Below are 17,529 nucleotides of genomic sequence, written 5' to 3'. Positions count from 1 at the left end.
GTGACTCCATTATTTTACCCGGAACAGAAGTTAAACTAACTGGTCTGTAATTACTCGTGTCACCCTTCGATCCCCCTTTGTGAATTGGGGATACATTTGCACATCTCCAGTCCGTGGGAACCTCCCCTGAGTCCAAGGATGCTCTCATAATTATGGCTAAGGGTTTGCTTAGTTGCTTTGCTGCCTCCTTTAATATAACTGGAGAGATCCCATCCACCCCAAGTGCCTTTCTTATGTTTAACTTCAACAATTTCTTCTCCACTTTGCTCTCAGTTATTACAAAATCACTAAGCACCCTGCTACGATTTGATAACCTTCTGCCATTTTCAAACTTTAATAACTCCTCATGTGTGAATGTAGATGCAAAATACTCATTTAGTTTGTTTGCTATCTGAGCAGGATCATCAACAGTCGAACCATCGATATCAAGTGGCCCAATCAGATTCATTCCCTTCCTTTTAGAGTTTATATAAGTAAAGAACTCCTTTACTCATATAAACTCTAACCGTTTCTCTTAGCATCTTTTGCCAAAGATTTCTCGTAATCTGCCTTCGCCTGCCTAACCTCCTTTGTGACCTGATTACAGAATAGCTTATATCTGCCATAGGCTTCTGAGTCGCTTGATAATTTATATGCATCCCTTGCATTTTTCTTCTCTGTCACGAGTCTCATTAGTTCATCCAAGTCACAAAGGAGTATAGGCAGCAAAGGCAGATGACGAGAAATCTTTGGCAAAGGATGGAAAGCAAAGAGTTCTTTACTTATGTAAACTCTAAAAGGAAGGGGATGAATCAGATTGGTCCACTTAACATAGATAGTTTGACTATTGATGGTCCAGCTCAAGTAGATGATAAACTGAATGAGTATTTGCATCTACATTCACACATGAGAAGTTATTCATGGAGGGGAATGCCAGAAATTTATCAAACTCTAACAGAGAGCTAAGTTATTTTGTTATAATTGAGAGCAAAGTGGAGGATAAATTGTTGAAGTTAAACATAAAAAAGGCACCTGGCGCAGTGGAATCTATTCAGTTATATGAAGGAGGCAGCAAAGGAAGTAAGCAAACCATTAGCCATAATTATGAGAGCATCCTTAGATTCAGGGGAGCTCCCCATGGACTGGAGATGTGCAAACGTATCCCCAATTCACAAAGGGAGTGCAAAGTGTGACACAAAAAATTACAGACCTGTTAGTTTAACTTCTGTTCCGGGGAAAATAATGGAGTCACTGGTTAAAGAAGTGATACAGGATCACTTAGACAAAACTGCAGTAATAGTTCAGACACAGCATGGGTTTGTTAAGGGGAAGTCTTGTCTGACTAATTTGATTGGATAATACGATGTGGTCACAGAAGAAATGGATACAAAAAATAATTTTGATATCATATACTTGGATTTCAGGAAAGCTCTTGATACTACTGCACGTGGAAGACTGCTGTACAAACTGGAGTGGCATGGCATTAAGGGCAAGTTACTGCAATGGATAAAGGAATGGATGAGTGGGAGAGGGCAGAGAGTGGTAATCAATGGACTATGCTCTACATGGAATAATGTTATTAGTGGAGTACCCCAGGGTTCAGTACTGGGCACACTGTTGTTTTGTGTATTTATTAATGATATCGTTGAAGGTATAACAGGCTTAAGGTCCAAGTTTGCAGATGATACAAAGGTTCACAAAGGGGATGCAAAGTGTGACACAAAGTGTCACACTTTGCACCCCTTTGTTGTTTTGTTTTGAGTATTTATTAATGATATTGTTGAAGGTATATCAGGCTTGATGTCCAAGTTTGCAGATGATACAAAGGTTGGCAGGGTTGTTAATGATAGTAAAGACTATGCTGCTGCAACAAGATCTAGAAAAGTTAGGTAAATTGGCTGATAGGTGGCAACTGAAGTTGAATATTGACAAATGCAAAGTACTGCTTAAGGGTAGCAGTAACCTAAGAGAAATGTACCAAGTGTGTGGTACTACACTCAGGGAGGTGGAGAATGAAAAATACTTGGGGGGTAATTGTGCAGTCGGATATGAAGTTCTCTCAGCAGTGCAGGCAGGCTGCCAGAGTAGGTCATGGAGTTTTGTCAGTGATATATAGGAATTTTCCTAGCAGAGACAAGGAGGTGATTATCCCTTTGTATAATGCAATGGTCAGGCCACACCTTGAGTACCGCTCATATTTTTTACAGGTCTGGAATGCTCATTTTAGGAAGGATGTAGAGATGCATCCTTCCTAAAATGAGCATTCCAGACCTGTAAGGAAGGAAGGATGTAGAAATGCTTGAGTGAGCACAGAGAAGGGCAACAATATTGGTGACAAGAACAAAGGGGTGTTCTTATGATAACGGCTTAAGTTCTGCAAATTGCAGCATCTGGAGACTAGGCACCTGTGAGGTGATCTTATTGAGGTGTATAAGGCCCTGAATGGTTTGAGCAGGCTCAATGCTGATGGGATACTTCCACTTGCTCAGATTAAGAATCTGAGGGGGCATAAATTCAAATTGAAGAAAGACAGTTGTAGAATAGATGTGGGGCATAGATTCAAATTGAGGAAAGAATTGTAGAATAGATGTGCATAAGTTTGCCTTTAGCCAGTGGGTAGTTGATTGCTGTAACAGACTTCTAGTTGTTTTTGTGAAAGTTCATAGCTTAAATAAATTTAAGGCTGAACTAGACAAACATTTAATGTGAACGGATATGTGAAATGGGAATTTTTTTTTTTTTTTTTTTTTGGCTGAGCTGTATAAAGCTTGGTTTCTTGCATCATATGCCTCAACTAATGCTAACTAGTTTGGGGTTACTGTAATCCATATGCAGTACTTTGCATTTGTCAATGTTAAACTTCAATTGCCACCTCTCAGCCCATCTGCTCAACTTTTCTAGATCCTGTTGCAGTGGTGTACTGTCATTAAAACAACTCATACAACCTTCATATTGTCTGAAATCATGGGCATTAAACGTGATATACCATTGATAAATACAGAAATCAACAACTGGCCGAAACTTGAGGGTCTCCACTAATAACATTCCTTCCAGGAAGAGCAGTGTCCACTGATTATCACTGTCTTCTTCCACTCAATCATCCCTTTATCCATAGCAGCAACTTGCCCTTAATACCATATTGCTCCACTGTACAGTAGTCTTCCATGTGCAAAAGTATCAAAAGCTTCCCTAAAATTCAAGTATATGATATCAAAATTATTTTTTGCATCCAGTCCCTTTGTGACCACATCATTGTATCCAATCAAATTGGTCAGACAAGATTTCCCCTTAACAAGCCCATGCTGTGTCTTAACTATATCTGCAGTCTTGTCTAGATGATCCTGCAGTGCTTCTTTAACCAGAGACTCCATTATTTTCCCCTGACGGAACTTAAACTAACAGGTTTGTAATTACTTGTCTCACCCTTTGATCCCTCTTTGTGAATTGGGGTTACATTTGCATATATCCAGTCCATTAGGACCATCCCTGGGTTTGCTTACTTCCTTTGCTGCCTTCTTTTATATAACTGGATAGATCCCATTTGCCCCATGTGCCTTCCTTATGTTTAATTTCAACAACTTCTCCTCCACTTTGCTCTCAGTTATTGGCTCCTTCCTTCTAGTGTTTACATAAGTAAAGAAATCTTTGATGTTTTTCTTTGCCGAAGAATTCTCGTAATCTGCCTTTACCCTCATAAGCTCCTTTGTGACTTAATAACAGATTAGCTTGTATCTATCATGGGATTCTGTGTCTCCTGATAATTTATATGCATCCCATGCCCATTTTCTTCTCTGCCACGAGTTTCAATAGTTTATCTGATATCCATTTAGGCCTAAACCTTGAACAGTATTTCTTAGTTGGTATGAAAAGTCTAGTTACTTCCAAAATTAATTCCTTGAATGCTTCCCAATTAGAATTTTTGCTGGTAACATTATCAGTTGGTCCCACTGTATAGAATTTAAAAACTGCCTGAAACCACTGTAGTCACCTTTTCAAAAACAAAACACTTCCCTTTACTCCTGATGGTAGTTACATCTGAGTAAATCTCACATCAGCACACTATGATCACTGCCAACTAATTAATGGTTCCTTTATCTGCAGAATCTTAATGTATGAATAATCACTGCTGTTAATTAGATCAAGGGTATTACTCCCTCTGGTTGCCTCTTGAACATGCTGGCACACTATTGCCATAGTTGCCGATGTGCCTAAATCCCGAAAGAAACAAACAAATAAACAAACCTCTTGAACATGCTGCTGCTGTAGAAAACAGTCATCCAATAAATCCACTAAAGCCTTGCTAGTATGTGAGTGACCAACCCACTAGTGCCAGTCAATATCTGGGAAGCTAAAATCTATTATAAAACAGCAATGTTTGGACCTTGTGCATATCACTACCTCTGATGATATCAGAAACAGCAATAGCATCAACAAATTCCGTAAGTCTTTTTGGAATACTACAGTTTTGGAATACTACAGGAAGGAAGAGTATATGGAAGGTGGAGTATTGGGGAAAGAAATAGAGAAAGGGAGAGGATAGTAGAACATGCAATGGCATTCGACCTGGCAATAGTTAACACCTACTTCGAAAAGAAAGAAAGCCAGCTGATAATATACACGAGTGGGGAACGGACAAGCCAGATTGACTATATCATGTGCTGCAGGAGGCATCTAAAGGAAATGAGGAACAGCAAGGTGATAAACGGAGAAAAGTGTGTCTGCACAACATAGATTGCTTGTGGTCGATTGGGAGGTTGCAGTGGACAAAAGTAGGAAATATTCAAGACAGAGGGAGAAATGGATGAAATTGTGGAGATTGAAAGAGGAGGGTTGGAGGAAGGAGTTTAGGGAAAAGGTGCTAAAAGGAATAAAGTTACCAGAAGACGTGCAAGAGTGGTGGAAGTTAAATAGTTGTTTCATAAGGAAAGTTGGAGAAGAGTTGTTGGAGAAAACATCAGGAAAGGGGGTGCCAGAGGGAAAGGAGGCTTGGTGGTGGAATGAGGAAGTGAAATCGGTGATAAAAAAAAAAGGAGATGAAGAAAAGATGGGATTTAACAGGTAGCCAGGAAGATAAAGAAGCATATAAATTAGCAAATAAGGAGGCAAAAAGGGCTGTGGCAATAGCAAAGGCAAGGGCAGTGGACAAGGCTTATGGGGAACTGAAAAGGAAAGATGGAGATAGGCAATTGATGAGAATAGCCAGAGCAAGAGACAAGGCATCAAAGGACTTCTCATCAATAAAACAAATAAAAGATGAGGGGGGGTGGTTATACAGGACCAGGAGAAGATTAAGGAAAGGTGGAAAGACTATTTTAAGAAGTTATTAAATGAAAAAAACCCAAGAGCATTATGCGAGGATGGAGAGATGAATGAAAGAGTAGTGGAAGGCATAAGAATGCCTTCCATTACTCTTTCTTCATGCCGGGAAGAGGAACAACAGATGCGGTCTTTGCTTTAAGGCAGGTGATGGAAAAATACAGGGAGATGCAAGTAGAGTTGCACATGGTGTTTATAGACCTGGAAAAAGCATATGATAGAGTGCCCAGACAAGAGGTATGGAGATGCATGAGGGAGAATGGTGCATCAGAAAAGTACGTAAGGCTTGTGAAGGAAATGTACGAGGGAGCAGTGACTCAGGTTAAGAGTAGTGTAGGTATGACTGAGGGGTTCTCTGTAGAAGTTGGACTGCACCAGGGATCAGCTCTTAGCCCATATCTGTTTGATCTGGTAATGGATATGCTGGTGAGAGAAGTGAAGAGTAGAGCACCATGGTGTATGCTATTCGCAGATGATATCGTACTGTGCGAACCATCCCAAGGAAAGGTAGAGAAGAAATTGGAGGAATGGAGGAAAGTATTGGAAGAGAGAGGCATGAGGATAAGTAGAAGATGAGAGTTCTATAAAACTGCAGGCGGAAAAATGTACGAGGGAGCAGTGACTCAGGTTAAGAGTAGTGTAGGTATGACTGAGGGGTTCTCTGTAGAAGTTGGACTGCACCAGGGATCAGCTCTTAGCCCATATCTGTTTGATCTGGTAATGGATATGCTGGTGAGAGAAGTGAAGAGTAGAGCACCATGGAGTATGCTGTTCGCAGATGATATCGTACTGTGCGAACCATCCCAAGGAAAGGTAGAGAAGAAATTGGAAGAATGGAGGAAAGCATTGGAAGAGAGAGGCATGAGGATAAGTAGAAGATGAGAGTTCTATAAAACTGCAGGCGGAAAAGCTACCATCAGTTTCGAAATTTAAGTATCTGGGATTGAACGTTGAGAGGGATGGAGGATTGAGTGCAGAAATACAGCATAGAGTCAATGTGGATGGTTGAACTGGAGAAAGATGAGTGGGGTGCTGTGTGATAAGAAAGTAAATTGTAGAATGGTAAATTGTAGAATGTATAAATCTGTGATTAGACCTGCATTGATGTACGGTGCTGAGACATGGGCAATTACAAGGGACTAGGAGAAGAAGATGGAAGTGGCAGAGATGAGGATGCTAAGATGGATGTGTGGTGTGACGAGGAAGGACAGAATAAGAAATGACTACATCAGAGGTGGGGTTAAGGTGGGGCCTCTGAGTAAAAAAAATGCAGGAATCTAGGTTGAGGTGGCTTGGAAATGTGGAATGAAGAAGTGAGGAGTATGTGGGGAAGAAGTGTGAAAAATTGGAGGTGATAGGGAAGAGGAAGAGGGGGAGACCTAAGCTGAGATGGAAGGACAAGGTGGCAGAGGATTTAAAAGAGAGAGGATGGAGAAGAGAGGAAGCCCAGGATAGGGAGGAAAAGAATTAACGACGGAAATGCCGACCCGATATAAACATGGGAAGAAGGCGAAGATAAAGAAGACAGTTCATCTATGGCCTATTCCCAGCATATACTCAAAAATGAAAAACCCTGAGTGGTATGTTTCCACCCTCACCATTAATTGGTGGATAAGAAAGTCATATTACCAAACAAAAGAAGTTTACAATGAGCTGATGGAAGTATCTGAGCTGACTGATGGCAGTCTGGTGTGAGGCACAAAATAGTGCCTAGCAAATCAGTTAATGGACTTAAAATTTATAGTTATTACTATATGATAAGACATTTTATTTCAAGTAAATATTGTGAGTATGCTGATTCAAAATCCAACAGTAGACAATGTTACATATGTCTATAATGTCTCTCCTTAAGAGTTGCTCATGGTGTTTGTCTTGGTAAAAAAACACCAGATTTGAAGGTGCTGTTAATACTGCAAAAGATGTTGCAGAATCTCTCCAAACTTTTACTTCCTTTAAAGAATTTATGCAAAAATATAGATGAAAAATGTTTGATAATAAAAATCAAGAAAAATCAGTAAAGCAAAGACTGAAAGAAAGACTCTTTTTTTTTTTTTTTTTTTTTTCCTTCTCTTGTTATAATAGACACCATTCATGCTTCCCTGAAAGAGCAGTTTGAACAGCTAAAAATTTTTTATACAATATTCGGAGAAACTACCAGAAGGCTTAGTTGATCATTGTGTGAATTTACAAGATTTCACCAATGGCTACTTTTCTGATATAAACAGAATGGACCTCTGTGATGAGCTGAAAATTCTTCATTTTATTCTACCTTGAGAAAGGTGAGAAACTCTTCAAATATGAATGACACAAATATAAGAGCTGTCTTCTCAAATATATGGATGATGCAACATATTTTATTGACCTTACCAGCAAAATATTATCATTTGATAATATTTTATTGGCATGGCTGTCATTGCTTCAGTCTAGGTTGGAAAAGAGGCCTATGTATGCTTTGGAAGCTCCTTGTATGTCATTTATTAGCATTTTAGCATTGGCATTAGGGCTTGCAAACCGGTTTTATAAAACCGGTTAAATCGGTTTTCATATTGAGTTGTTAAAACCGAAACTGACCTTCTAAAACCGGATTCGAATATAGTTTTTTGTTACACTCATTTTCTTTTGTTTGTTCGTTTGTCTGGATCGTTCAACTGCTTTATGTTTTAAACATGTTTTTTTTAATTTTATTTTAAGGTACGAATCTCACGGGCAAGTCTCCCAAATCTAGGAGGGGTACCTTTTATCTTTCCACCTGTATTATGGCACGATGCAGGTGTACTCATTTACGACTGAGTGAGTCGGAGCGATAACGTAAAAGAAAATGCTCAACATTTCTCCGTCCATCTATCTTGTTCGCCAGGCAAGTTATGGAACGCGCCTTATTGATGGTTACCCACTAGAAACAGATTCGCTGAATATTGCATCAAATTTCAATCGTAGAAAGTTTTTCTTCTTTATTCCTATTAAATTTTCGATCAAATGTTCTCCAAAAAGCAGCTTCACCAAATTTAGCTTTTACATAATTTTTGAAAATACAATAGATTTAATTGAGGAAAAAAAAAATTGCAAGTAAATAAATAAAAAATTTCTTTCGTGAAAATTTTGAAACTTGCCTCGTTTAGACTCTTCATTCAGTGCTTGCGGGAGTGACGCATAGTATTGTGCCTTTGTTATCTTCAATATTTTTATTTAAAATTGTCGGTGACATAAATTCCTACTAATTAATATTTATTACCCTTAATATGTCTAAGATGAAATCAAATGTATGGAAGGCGCCTCCGTAGCCGGGTGGGCAGGAGCAGCAGTGCATAGCACACGCTTCTTGATTAGACCAGGGTTCGAGCCCGTGACCACCAAATACGGAGGATGCGGAAAGGTCAGGGAATGACCACTGCATATCCCGGAGCAATATGGCCTTAGTTGCTAATGCTCCTGAAAACCGAATAACAAACAAACAAATGTATGGAATTATTTTGCTCGAAAAAGCAAAGATGAAGCACAATTCGAAATGTCAGAGGATAATGAAGTCGTCTGGAGGATCTACGTCATCTTTGATGTTGCATTTAAAGAAAATGCATCAGATTAACATTAAACAAGATAACAGTGAACCTCCTGTAAAAATGGTAAGAACATCAGAAAACTTATCGTTAAAAAATCTATGGAAGAAGAGATTTCAAAATTAGCTGCTTTAGATGGATTTTCTTTTAATTCAATTGCCAAGAGTGAGTTTATACAACCAAGCCTTCACCTTCAGAGAAATAAATACAATGAATTACCACCAGCCTCAGTGAATGGAATTAAAAATATGGTTCTGAATTATTATGAAACTAAGAAAGAAGAACTCATTTAGCATTTCAAAAATTCATTGGTTTTGGGTGCATGGTATTCATTGACTCTAGACGAATATATGTCTATACAAAATAAAAGGTATATGAATATAAATGTGCATTCAAAAGACAATCATTGGTCGTTAGGTCTTATTGAGATTAATGGTTCACTTTATAGCAGAAGAACTGAGCAAATTGTGAATGGACTCTTGAAGGAATTTGGTTTGAACTTGGGATGAGGATATTGTTGCCCGCACCACCGATGGAGCAGCAATGATGATTTGGCAAGCAAATTATGCCTAATCATCAACAATGTATGGCCCATTGTATACATCTGTCAGTTATAGATGTACTTTATGAAAAATCAATCAATTATGGTGCCACAGTCTCTCAGTCTCCGAAAGACAATGAAGAAAGACAGCAAGGCATGCTTTATCAAACCGACTTTACCGATGAGCTCATTTATTTCTTCAATCCAATGGCCAATTTGCACAAACTATTAACAAAGTCAAAAAATTTTGCAAGCTTTTTCGAAAATCGCCTACCAAAAATGACATATTACTAAATTTAATGGGAAAAAATATAAACTTATATTAGATTGCAAGACTAGATGGGATAGCACATTCTATATGATTGAAAGATTTTTGAAATTGAAAAATTGCATTCCAAATGCTCTATGTGCAGTACTGTCAACTGAAGCTGTGTCTGACGATGACTGGAAAACACTTGAATTGCTATGTGAAACTTAACGACCAGTTGAAATGATTCTGAAGGCTATAACCTCAGAAGATACAGACTTACTTAAAGCAGTCTTCAATAGAATTTCTGCTTGCTACGCTTGATACAGCAGAAAACCCATTTGCTTTAAAGTTTCACCAAAGCCTTTTGCAGCGTTACAATGCAAGACGAAATTGCCAAACTGTGGCTTTGCTGAGCTATCTACACAACCCCAAAAAGTTTAGGAAAGAAGATTCATGTTCAAGAAATTTTGATTTTCCAAGTAAGCAAGTTTTGAAAAAGCATGCTGAAGAGATTTATCAGAGATTATTTGCAAAACATTCCAAAGGAGTCTTAGCGTTGAATGAAGAAACTGAAAATAAACGAACTGTTCTTTTAGAAGAAAACAAAGACTCGTCTAGTTCCGATGTTGGAGATACACTCACGCGAGAGTATGATAGTGTAATAAAGAGATTAACTGAAGCGCCTTCAAAATATCCAAGTGAATTGGAAATCAGCAAAGAATTGAAAATTTTGGAGGCAACTAGCAGTAGAAGTGAAAAGCTGGAGAAAGTTTATAGAGCGCTGCTGACCATTAAACCAACAAGTGTCCAATCTGAGAGAGTGTTTTCGATCACTGGTCTCTTTAACACAAAAATAAGGTCAAGTCTATCAGGAAAAATGCTTAATATACTGTGCTTTTTAAAGGATCATTTTCAGAAAAAAGCTGAGCAATAAATAGTAAAGTAATTTCCCCAAGCTGTTTTTTTTTTCACATTATTTTTATTTATTTATTATTATAGGGCTTATTATTTTTTTTTGTTTACTATATGAGAAGATTGAATAAAAACTAAGGATTTGAATACAATTTGTAATTTTGTATAATCTCAAGCTGGTTATTTTTTTGGAGCACTTTTAATTTTTTAATTTTTTTTTTACTATAAGAGGTGACAGATTTTGTTTAAAAGATTTGATTACGATTTGTACAATCTACCCAAGATAAAATAAATACCTGTGTTATAAGCTTTTAATTATTTTCCCTAAGTCTGAGAAAATCGATTTTAAGAGGAAACTTCGGTTAAACTCGGTTTTCAAATTTCTCGGTTTTATGCAAGCCCTAATTAGCATTAGTAGAGGCATTTGATGCAAGAAAGCAAGCTTATGCAGCATCATTTTATCATTTTATTTTATTTTTTATTATTCATTTTATTATTTTATCATTTTTATTCTATTTGCTGTTTTGTGTATATTTATTCTTATTGCTTTTATTTAATTACCGTACCACCTATTTCTTTTATTTTGTTTTATTTATTCACTTTTAATATCTTTTATGTTTGTAATAGTATTGTTTCTTTTATTTTAATGCATATGTATGTTTATTTTTAAATCAAACTATTTAATGTTCAAGTCAGTGGTTGCAATACTTTTATCAATATGCATATACCTGATGCCGGAGGTTTCTTCTGTTATAAAATATTATCAGTGCCGAAGGAAACCTCAAAAATGAAAATAATTAAAACCAGTGTTTGGTCTCCAACATTAAGAATGTTGTCAAATGGAAGTGAGATTAACAATTTATTATCGGGAATAAAAACATGGTTATATTATTTTAAATTAAATTTAAAAAACACATGAACTATGAAATATATACAGCATTAATTATTTTGCTGAATTTATTTTATAGTTCAAGTGTAATTTGGTTTCTTAAATTTAATTTAATAATGAGAGATTATAAGGAGAGATTTTATAAGGAGAGATTACTAGTGAGCTCAACTCAGCATTAATTGTGATGCATTTTATTGGGACAAGGGCTTAAAAAGTATATTTTATTTAGTTTTTAATAATTGTATATATTGTGTTTTTCTTGTCACAGTTAAATCTAGCTGTTTTCAAATAATTATGATTTTGTTAATGAATATTAGGTGTTCATTGTCAAACTGATCTTTATTTCTCTGACGTAGTTATTTTTATTTAAGATCCATTTTAAAATAAAATAGCACAAAAGGTTTTTATAAAGTGAAATAGTGGATACAATAGCACCACTTGCCTCGATACATATGAACTTAAAAAAAAAAAAAAAAAAGTTCTTGTTTATACTCCGGCACGACCACCAGGTCAGTGAGTTTACAATAAATCAATCAATATAAATGTAAATCGTATTTAGTAGTCATGGGCTTGAACCCCGGTCTACTCAAAGAGTGTGTGCTACTGCATCCATGCTCCTGACCACTCGGCTACAGTTCAATAATTGTATTCTGTGATAGTATACTGAGTTTGCTGCTTTTCACTCATTTTCACTCATTTGAGAAGTCCAGCCTTGAATCCTGTCGGGGCAAGGATTCAAATCCAGAAAAGCCTATCTCAGATGGAAGGAGATACTTAGGCAATACAATACTTCATTTACTGTACTAATACTATGACTCCACTGACCTTAGTAGTTTTGGATAGTACAATAAATAGTAACACTGTCAGGGGTCAATCAGGTCTTAGCATCAGTACAGTAAATGAATTATTGTATTGCCTAATTTCCATATTGCCACAGTGCAACTATGCATGCAATATGGAAACCAAGAAAAATTAATCTGAAATTCACTGAACAGATATGAATATACACTTCTTATTAACATTGTCTTGAATGTTTATGTATTTTAACATATTTAAAACTGTCTGGGCAGTTTGGTAGTTTCTCCTTTCAATAGTACTGATGCTAAGACCTGATTGACCTTTTTAAAAATTTTTATTAAGATGGATACATTCAAATGAATGTTATGCTTGTTATATCTTCAGAATAGGAGCTTCTTGCTGAAGTACTGTACCGAATACAAGCAAAGAGAAGCATTTGTCCTAATGCTCTGCTCAGCTTAGATATTCTGTTTGAAGGAACACACCCACATGAGTGGTCAGTATAGTTACATAACATTACCAATTTCCAATAATGTAGCTGCAGCTTTGATAAGCATGAAGTTATTAAAAATGGAAGACCTCAATGTGATCTGAAAGAATTAAAAGCAGAAATCAAAAATATGCACAACTTTTCAACAAGAACATTACAAAAAAAGCACAAAATGGCTAACTAGATATTTAAAGAAGAGAAGATGTTCTGCTGCCCTTGCACTTTATGCTCTACAGATGCTAAATATGCTAAACATTACATATTTAATGTTTGTAAATATGGATATGACAGCTTAACATGTTAGCAGCCCAAATGCAAACTTGAGTCAAAAATTCCCCAGGGGCTCACATCTGGTGAGTTTGGGCTAGGTACACCCGGGCTCCTGAGCTGGATATCGTCATTCTTCTCTTTCTTGGTGATTCCCCTCTACTTCTGACTCTCTCTCTCTCTGACTCTCTCTCTCTCTCTCTCTCTCTCTCTCTCAGGGTAACTCAGAAATTTTTTTTGGCTGGTGCAGCAAAAGCCTCAGGCTTCCTTGCACCGTATGGCTAATAATAATAATAATAATAAAAAAAACCTGAAATTTTTATGCCTTAATACACATACGCATCCATTCAACTGAGGTCAATAAATGAGCACTGTAAAAGGAAAGGCACATGAAATGAATAACCGAGCAATACTGGCACACTGATCGAACCATGGGCTATTGCATTATAGCTGGGATGGATTTTGCTTAGCATCAATCACACTGTCTAGAGAGCACTATAAAAGCTGTATCCCTGGTTCACAGTTTTGCATGTTATTTGCATGTTATTTGCTTATATTGAAGTTAATTTATCTAGTTTAGTATTTCTGCAAGAAGAAATGGTAATTTTTTTTAAAGATTATGCTTTCTGAATTTCAGTTCTTTATTTAGTTTGTGAAAAACAAAACATCACCCTTAGTGTGTCTACTGATAATATTTTGGTAAAAAGTGTTTCCTATAAAATTTAGCCCTAAAGGGTTGTTATATTGGACACACAGCCTGGGACATCAGGACTGAAAAGGAACAGGGACAGACAGTACGTTGAAGCTGATAACATTGATTCACCTCTTTATAATATGCCATCTGACACTGAAATAGAATTCTATTCAATTGGTGCAGATTCTGAATCTTTTTCAAATGCATCCATTGATGTTAGAACAATACAAACAACAGATGCCAGTATTACTCAGAGTGATTATTCTTCTCAGATGAAATGCGTTTACTGAAAAGCAGTCCTACTTTATCCAGCACCTCAAGGCACACATAAAGGACCATTGCAAATATAAAAAAGGCAGCAAATGTGTTAAATAATCCTCATAAAGCACCTCAGTGCCACAAATGTTCTCAAAGCTGCGTATCTTGTTCGTTCAACTTTAAAAATTTGGAAAAACTCAAAATTAAATGTTTTTTAACTAACCCATTTTCAAAAATTTGAACAATCAGGAAATTGAACATTAAAGATCGGTCCAAACTAGAATATATTAGTGCAGTGTAATATTGGACTCTTTTCTTGACCATCAAGATGGTTAAGAAAAGGATCCAATATTATCTTGCACTTATTTCAAAAAAATAAAAAAATCATAACAGAAAGATTCTTTCATTGTCTACATCAGCAAATGTCATTTTTAAGCCACAAGAGCATTGCAGAAGTGAACAAATCTATATGCCTCAATAAACAAGGCATTATTTTTGTTAGGAAAAGCCTTTTATTGCTGATTACAGTTCATAGTTTTTTTTTTCTTTGCAAATAATAATATAGGCATATTTTAAGAAAGAAATAAGATGTAAAAGTTTTAAAAAATTCTTACATTTACATATAGAAGCAGAAATATTCACTATATCTGCTACAGTATGTTTCAGAATGTAGAAAAGTTTGCTGATATAAGAATTTTGCCTCTGAGAGAGAGAGAAGGTTGAATTTTATTATATAATTCATTTACATTTTCATTGCCTGCTGCTTATTATTATCACTAATTTCAATATATTTTATATAAAAACAAGAATAACTAAATATATCTGCAAGCATTTACAAGTATAAAGAAATTTAAGAATTTCTTAGAAGTAAATCTGTCAGTTTATTCAGTTTAATATTACACAAGAACAAATTACTTGATAACACTTACTCTATATTTTGAAAAAAAAAAAAATAAAACTTCACTGTTGTTTTTTTTTGAAAAGATTGTTTCCAATCATTTTTCTAATGCTGATTTCAAAAATGACTTCCATTTGTTTCCATCATGTCAGGTTTCTTCAAAAATCACAAAAGAAAATATGATTTTTCACAAATTTTTATTAATTTTGACAAAATTTGTGCACTAAAATGTAACAAAATGCTACTTTTCCAGACTTTTATATTTAAATACATGTTGAAAACACTATCAAAAAGTCCACTAATCATTACCTCTCATTTTAAAAATTGATCAAAGAAAATTTTCATTTCTTTGATTTTTCTTGCAGATCCTTCTACTTTATAGTCCCTCTTCAGCATCCAGCAATAGTCAGCTATCATACTGACATTTCACTTCCTCTCTAATGTCCTGGTAAAACCTCTCACCCTGTTCTTCACAAACACTTCCTAGATTTTCTGAGAAGTAGTTAATGTGGGAGTGTAAAAAATGTACCTTGGAACTCATGTTACAGCCCAACTTCTTGAAGTTTGCCAACATATTTTCAACTATATTCTTATAGTCTGGATCCTTTTTGATCCCGAAGAAGTTGTCAGCAGACCTGAAGCTAATCCATGCCTGTTTCTCTCTTTCATTCATAGTTCCCCAAAATCTTGGTCCCTCATCAGGTTATCTACATGTGGGATTAGTCTAATGGCAGATGGAATATTAGATATACAATGCCATTCTTACTCTTTGCACTGTATCCCTTGATGTTAACTAAGCAAAAGTAACAGTCGTCAGTGGTTTGTAGGCTCCTGTCAAATCATGGGAATTGCAAATGGCATAGCTTTCATTATAACCTTTTTCCACAACCCCAATGCTTCAACACAGGTTCAGCAAACTTTATGTAGAGCCCATTGGCCACTCCAAAATAAGCACAATACACATTTTTTACAATTCTGTAATATCTTGTCTTTGCTTGAGGACTACATAACTTCCACAAATATAACAAAATAAGTCCAGACACTTGCGTGAAGACATTTTAGACAAATTAAAAAAGTAATTGTTCAGACACTTACATGAAGACATTTTACTCACTTTTCAGTACAAGTTTGACATGAAAACCTCAAAAATAAACTGAGCTCACACTGATAAACCCTGCTGCATAGAGCTCTCAAAATGAAGAAAATGCCAACATGTGAAGATTTAGTTTACAAATTCCCAGCATTTACTCTTAACCCAGTACATTCTATAATACAACTCATGACATGACATCAACATAAGTGATTTATGAAAAAATGGTACATGACAGAATAACATTTCTGAAATCAGCATAAAAAACTGAGTTAAAATCAGCTATCAGTTTACAAACGTTAAAACCATGCAGATTGGTGTAATCAATCTTACATGTATAGTATTCAATATTTAGGGAAGGACCATGGGAATGAATCATATCACATGGAATAATTGTTTTAAATTACCTGAAGAGGGCTCCCAGATGGAGAATATATAGAGCCATCGCTACTGTTGCCTGCAGTATGTCGAGACATCACAGGACTGTGGGTGTACAGAGGAGTATTGGTCATGTATCTTCCCATCAGAGGACTTTGTGCTGGAGAGTATGAAGATCGTGAACTGGAACTACTAGTTGGCCTTGTTAAAACAGGGCTAGGACTTTGGCTACAATGCTCTCTACAAGCAATTATATGTCTAGTTTGAGCAGGGCTCTGATGGTTAACTAAATGGGATTCTGAATTTTGAGAAAAGAAAAAATATATGTTTTGGAAAAATTGATTAAATAAGTATTATTTTTAGTCAAATTAAATTTTAGCTTTTAATTCCTTGCAGATAAGATATTATCAGTGATGTTTCATATTAGTCTTCATTTTTAAAAGAGAGAAATACAGCTGAATGGTTATTTGAATAAATCCCACATTGATATACTTATGATCACTGCAACCTAGTGGTTCCTTTACTTGAAGGTATAATGCTGTTGATAAGCAGATTATTATTATTATTATTATTAGCCTTAAGGTGCAAGGAAGCCTGAGGCTTATGCTGTACCAGCCGGGGAAAAAAAAAAAAAAAAAAAATCCTTCCCGTGTTACCCTGAGAGAGAGAGAGAGAGAGAGAGAGAGAGAGAGAGAGAGAGAGAGAGAGAAGTGGAAGGGAATCACCAAGAAAGCAAGAAAAAGAAGAATGATGATATCCAGCTCAGGACCCTGGGTTTCCAAGCCCATACTCACCAGATATGAGCCCCTAATTTTTCATGTTACCTGTCTAACATGTTGGTGTAGAGATCAGTCATCTACCCTATTCAGAAATATTTCATTACTGATGAATATTGGGAAAGTTAAAATCCTCCATGATAAGGTGTTCTGATTTACAGTCCACTCTATTTGTCTTGTATAGTTGTTCATTATATTAATCACGGTCATTTGACCTATAACATATTCCTATTGTTATTTTTGTTTTCCTAGTGTCCTTGTCATACCACAATGACAATACTGCACTGGCATCTTGTGGCTATTTTAGAATCTATGTGCTTCTTAATCAAGAAGCATATCTCATTCTTCATGCATTGTAGTTTATCTTTTGACCTTCCTCTTCTCCCCCACCCCTCCTCTTTCTGTTCACTTGGATGTTAGAGTGGATATATGAGGATAA

The 17,529-nt window shown here is 36.0% G+C and overlaps 1 protein-coding gene across 2 annotated transcripts in view; it reads right to left on the bottom strand.

Annotated features, from left to right (window-relative positions):
- The window catches only part of LOC150087307 (uncharacterized), a 373,218-nt gene that overhangs the window by 101,855 nt on the left and 253,834 nt on the right, over positions 1–17,529 (bottom strand). For both annotated transcript variants that reach the window (XM_090371972.1, XM_090371971.1), the window contains exon 4: positions 16,344–16,612. In XM_090371972.1, the coding sequence (XP_090228098.1) occupies positions 16,344–16,612 (269 nt within the window). The remainder of the gene's footprint in view (positions 1–16,343; positions 16,613–17,529) is intronic.

The sequence above is a fragment of the Mastigoproctus giganteus genome, chromosome 4 (genome assembly GCF_048544385.1).
Source record: "Mastigoproctus giganteus isolate SK-2022 chromosome 4, ASM4854438v1, whole genome shotgun sequence".
In the NCBI taxonomy this organism is placed as follows: domain Eukaryota; kingdom Metazoa; phylum Arthropoda; class Arachnida; order Uropygi; family Thelyphonidae; genus Mastigoproctus; species Mastigoproctus giganteus.
This window is presented reverse-complemented; position numbering and strand designations above follow the sequence as displayed.